The following is a 5,535-nucleotide window of genomic DNA, read 5'->3' on the forward strand; positions in this document are numbered from 1 at the left end:
TGCTACACGACCGGATTCAAGAACGTGTTCACCTGTAAGAGGTGCCATGCCGTCGCCTGCTGCTTGCTTATAGAGGTGTGGGCCGGAGGAAAACGGGCCCTTCCTAGCCTGTAGTGTTTTGTAATCTCCTCATAACTAACCACGCGGTCTCTCTCTCTTAGCCTGTTTGGTGTGGCGTTTTTTTGCTGAAATATGTTGCTGGAGGCCTATTAGTCATAACACGGCACATCGCTTGCTGCAGCGCATGAGAGAATTAATTACAGTCTGTTTATTACCGACCAGTCTCCGTTTCGGTTTGGGAGAGCTCCGAGAACGACAAGGCACCGTGTACAACTAACACCACCTAGCGTGTGAAATGGAGCACTTGCACGCTCCCTGCATCGTCTGCTAGCGTTCTTTCATGTGCAGCATGTGCAGCGCGGGGTCGTTGCCGTCATCGTCATTATCGGCACCTGGTGGCAAAGACTTTCTTGGGGTTTCGACACGTTCGCCGCAGGCACGGACTCGTGAGCAGCCGCCAAATAGTGAGTTGCCTGCTGGCGCAAGCACGGCAAAAGCGCAATGGCAACTATGACGTTGATTTAGCTGGGCATCTCAGAGCTCGGCCGCAGTGTGATGTCGCAGAAGTTTGGGGTTACCTTCAGGTCACCTTGTACGATTGTCAATGTCACGAGGTGCGGCATATAGCGCTGGAACGGGCACGCGAACTTCAAGATACGTATAAGTTACCTTCCAAGCTGTATTCGCTGTTCAGATGTGACAGATGATATACGCATGTTCACGAGAATCAATCCCGCAGGCTATCTCAGCCGCGAAATTTTGCATCAGTACCCCTTTAAGACAGGTCATGTTTCATCTTTGCTCAGCATGCGATGCTTCTCAACTGCTCGTTAAAACAATGCAAGACGTAGCAAGCTGACATAGCTGGCAAACCCATAGCAAAACATTACTCACCGTCTAGCTTACGCTTGAGTTCATCCACACAGCTGTGGCTTTTGAGGCGGCCCCGTGTGAGAACCAATCCACAACCCTTCTCACATGTGACCTCGCGTAGTGGACACTGCTTCACGTGAGATTCTAGCAAACGTCGTTGACACCGATGTTCGCAGGCTTCGTGTGGGCAGCTTACTTCATGAAACTCGCACGCACTCGTGTGATGCACAAAACTTTCCGCAGGTACACGGGCATTGCAGCCAGCATTTCGGCACTTCACCTACAACAAAACAGTACAAGCATTGAAAGGATTTAAAGAGAACAGTTGATTGACGCACACTGACCTGTCCTTTCTCTTGTGCTTCCATCTTTTGCACTGTCTTACAAACGAACGTTAACCAACTTGCCCAGTCTCGGATCCTTTTGCACTCAGCACAATCTCATTTTTCATACACACAGGCGGTTGAAGTTATGTTGAAAAAAGAAGGTGCCGTGTTAAATCTTTGACATGTGATGCCATTTACTGTAACACTGTTTTCCTAAAGAGACCTCGGCATAACGTACACATGGTCACAAAAACACAACACTGAGCATACCAACTAGCCTGCTGGTTGGCATAAAAATACCGGCGAGTAGAAGAACCTCTATCTTAAAAGAGGATTTCACCATAAACGTGCTTGCACATAAAGTGCACCTTGCTGTTGTGGCGTCATTCTCCACGAGCAGGATCTGCAACTCTTGTACTCTGGTTGAAATCTCTATAGTCTTTCCAGAACACAACACACATTGACGCAATTTTCGCTGTTTTGAAGGCAAAGCATTCGCACTTTTGGAAGCACGTAACCACTGATGCTGATTTTTGCTCTATTCCAATAATTATTACACTTAAAAAGACCTTGCTTTTAAGTTTTTATTAGCATAAGATAGAATGCGATAGATAAACAGCAAAAGTTCTGGCGACTGACGACAAATATTTTATCCTCGTTTTTGAATTGATGCTCACAAAACACACAAAAAATAATAATTGTGACACAATGGCCAAAAAACCAGCCAATCACCGGCACTTTAGGCGCGGACCGGCAACCGGCTCACTGTCTAAAGAACTGGCCGGGCCAGTCAAAAACCAGGCAGGTGCAAACCCTAGATGTTGTGTGATCCCACAAGTTATCTCGCCTTCAAAATGTTGTGTCATTACTCCTTGAACGTTACTGCTGTTTGCCTTTGTGTTCCATACGAACCGAGCAAGTTTTCTGTCCACCTCTTGATTACAGTGTCTGCTCACCTTGAGAGAGTTGAGCATGTTTCGTACAAAAGGCGGTACAGGTGTGACGGCCGAGATGCCCCGCTTGCGGCATATCGGGCAGCTGTTGTCCTTGTGGACCCACTCCCAGATGCAGCGGCGACAAAAGACGTGGTGGCAGGGGCACTCGACGGGATCGCGCAGCACAGAGTGGCAGATGGCGCAGATCAGCTCCTCGTAAGGCATGGGGTCGTAGTCTTCCAGCGACAGCTCTGGGACTGCACCGAGAGGGGCTATCGGGCCATGGCCATGAGTATATGATGTGTATATGCCAGATGAACCATGAGTATATGACAGATGTACTAACCAACTTGCACGCAACTGATATGTCAGTCTTGTCCACAGATGTACAGTGCTGTCCACTCTTGGGGTGAACGTGGCTCAGTGTGGCCGCGCATCGAATCGAAGTGGCACAGGCACAAACGAGCTCGCTGCTCTTGTTGTACTACAGCCAAGCAAGAGTGGCGCCATGGCCATGGTGGCGACTAGGGAGCGGCACACTCCAGCAGAAGTATACCCAGTTGGTCCCTCTGCTGCTACGCTTCCATGCACGGCCACGACGGATACAGTGGCACTGCATGGCCACGGTGTGCAGTGTTCGCCCGAAGAGTGAACAGCACTGGACATAGACTGAGCAGATAAGAATCAACGATTCCAAATGCAGAGCGATCAATAAAAAGTGCCACAGAGACTGAACACCTTGCACACATTTTTTCATTATGATACTGGAAGTGGTGACATGGCTGGTATCAAATGAAGCCTGCATTGGATGCAACCTGCATGCGTTTGACCCAGTCTTCTCGTGCCACTTGAAATTTCCGGTGAAGGCAACAACGGAACGAGGAGCAATGATAGCAGTAGTAGAGGTACAAGTTGAGCTAGTTGGCACGAGTTACTGACTTGAGGCATATCTAATTAGCGCAAAACTGAACAAAGGACAACTCAAAGGAAACAGTTGAAGTGTAGCGCTGCATCCTGTGTTTCCTCTGTATTGTCCTTTTTTTTTTGCACTAATTATATATGTCTCAAGTCAGCAATGATAGCATGCATAAAGATTCCAAAGACATGTGCTCCGATATAGTTCATCAGTGCATTTTGGCTGAGCGGAGATGCCGAAAGTCTCCTTTTGATCAAGGGCAGGCTCAATATTCCTGGAAGGGAGATGGGGTGAGGGCAGCTCACATGGGCTGCATTTTTTGTGCATTTGCTGACCACCAGGCAAGAAGGGTACCACCTTTAAATTTTGGTGGAAAGAAGGGGGGGGGGTGACGTTCCGTGTGTGTTGGGCACATTCGCCTTCGTTTGTTTCCGCGCGACACCGTGCATTGTGAAGAGTAGTCGATAGTAAAGCGGAGTGTGCACTTTTCATTTTACAACTAGAAAGAAAAAGAAGTATGCGGTAATGCTTACATGACCCAGAGGATGGCGACCTCCGCCGAGCCATGCTTCCTCAGAATTCAGAAAAGCCCGCCAAAACGACAGGGCCTGGGCGAGAGCGAAAGTTCGTCGAACGCAAGACCACCCAACCGGGTGAACTACCTGGCTGGCTACAGATGACAAGATATCAGGGGCACCTAATGAATAAACATTTAAAGCATTGTGAGTACCACACTAGCTACTGCGGTAGCGCGACAATGAAAAATAAACGTATCGAATGCAGTTCCACAAAACATCTACATACCAGTAACCAGAGGTATCCTGCAAGGCTTGAATCCGCGAAGTTATCGTAGGCTGATTACTTCAGCGCCGGAGTAGCTTAACCGTTTGCACTTGTAGTGATCGCTTCCGACAGTTTTTAACTTCAACCACTTCAGCCATCAGCGTTCTAGTTCTAATGAGAAAACAAAAGACAATGACGAGCAGGAGAGGCGAGAACTAGAGAAATGACACGCGCTCAGCCTCAACGCTTGTCGACGCAGTCAGTCAGGTGCTGCCCTCTGCAGGACATTTTTGCCAGCGGAGATCGGAGACGTGATTTCACACCACCGATCTTCACTGCCAAAAATGTTCTGCGAGAAAGCAGCCTCTGACATAACGAGTCGAGAAAAGAAAGAAGAAAAACAGACACGAGTTTGTCACCCGACGATGTAATTATCTAAAGGACTAAACTTCTGCCCAACAGAAAATCTGTTGACGAATTTCACTTACTCCGAGACCTCGACAACTTCGCTAGAAACTTGAGGTTGCGCGAATATTCTTGGACAAGCATTCTAACATTCAAAACACCCCCCGCCACCGGACAAACGATTGGACACCAAACAGTCATCGAGTACAAGAGTACCACAGACAGAAAGGAAAGCGGGAAAACTTGACAAAATCTGAGAAAGCGAGTATGAATAACCTGGTATCTAGGACGGATATAACAATAAAACCCGCTGACAAAGGAGGGGCAGTTGTAGTCTTGAATACAGCCGACCTACTTACAAGAAGCATACCGTCAACTAAATGACCCAGAGTTTTACGAACGCCTCCCAGGGGATCCGACAGACGAATATGCGCGTATCGTAGCAACAGAAGTGAAGAAACTGTTGGACGCAGGAAGAATAACACGCAGTGAGCACAAACTAATCCGACCAGCACACCCTCGTCCAGGTACGACGCTTCTACATACTCCCAAAAATTCATAAACCCGGAAACCCAGGTCGACCAATCATATCAGGCATAGGTACAGCCGTACAGTAACCGAACCCATATCAGGGTACGTGGACAAATTAATAAGCCACATTCCTTGCACTCTCGCGTCGTATGTAAAGGACACCACACATTTTCTTCGAGATATTGCAGATTCTGTTCGTGCCGAAAGATTCGTTCTTAGTTAATTACCCTTAATGTGTCCTCGTTGTATACAAATATCCCTCACGATGATGACATAGCGGCACTAAATAGCTTGTACACAGGGCTTAAAGTCTCCCTTCATTGGAGGGGGGGCCCTCATAAGGCGGCAATATATATATATATATATATATATATATATATATATATATATATATATATATATATATATCGAAGAAAAGGTTACCCAGCAGCGATCTTTTCGCCGCAAAACCGATGCGCACGTCGTGGGTTGTGGGAACGCGGTGTGAGCTGGCATACTGAAGAATAAACGCAGGATTTCTAGCCATATCGATCAAGATCTACTTTCGCGGTCGTATTATCCAATTTTGGGCAAAAATGTGATCGTATTAAACGCATGCAAATGCATTATTTCCAAGGGATGTCGGCCGGGAATAAAAATAAAAACGTATTAGGCTGAGAAACGTATTATGCAGAATCGTATCAACGAGATTTGACTGTATGTGTAT

At 47.2% G+C, this 5,535-nt stretch overlaps 1 protein-coding gene across 1 annotated transcript; it reads right to left on the minus strand.

Annotated features, from left to right (window-relative positions):
* Positions 1 to 940: 940 nt before the first annotated feature.
* On the minus strand, positions 941 to 4,081 carry LOC119377672 (RING finger protein 151). The gene is made up of 4 exons (XM_049411625.1): positions 3,915 to 4,081; positions 3,644 to 3,807; positions 2,216 to 2,466; positions 941 to 1,213 (listed from the first exon to the last, which is right to left on the minus strand). The coding sequence occupies exons 2-4, from the start codon at positions 3,675 to 3,677 to the stop codon at positions 947 to 949; spliced, it is 552 nt and encodes a 183-aa protein (XP_049267582.1). The 5' UTR covers positions 3,678 to 3,807; positions 3,915 to 4,081; the 3' UTR covers positions 941 to 946.
* Between the last annotated feature and the right edge of the window lie 1,454 nt (positions 4,082 to 5,535).

Source organism: Rhipicephalus sanguineus, unplaced genomic scaffold (assembly GCF_013339695.2).
Source record: "Rhipicephalus sanguineus isolate Rsan-2018 unplaced genomic scaffold, BIME_Rsan_1.4 Seq5365, whole genome shotgun sequence".
NCBI classification, from domain to species: domain Eukaryota; kingdom Metazoa; phylum Arthropoda; class Arachnida; order Ixodida; family Ixodidae; genus Rhipicephalus; species Rhipicephalus sanguineus.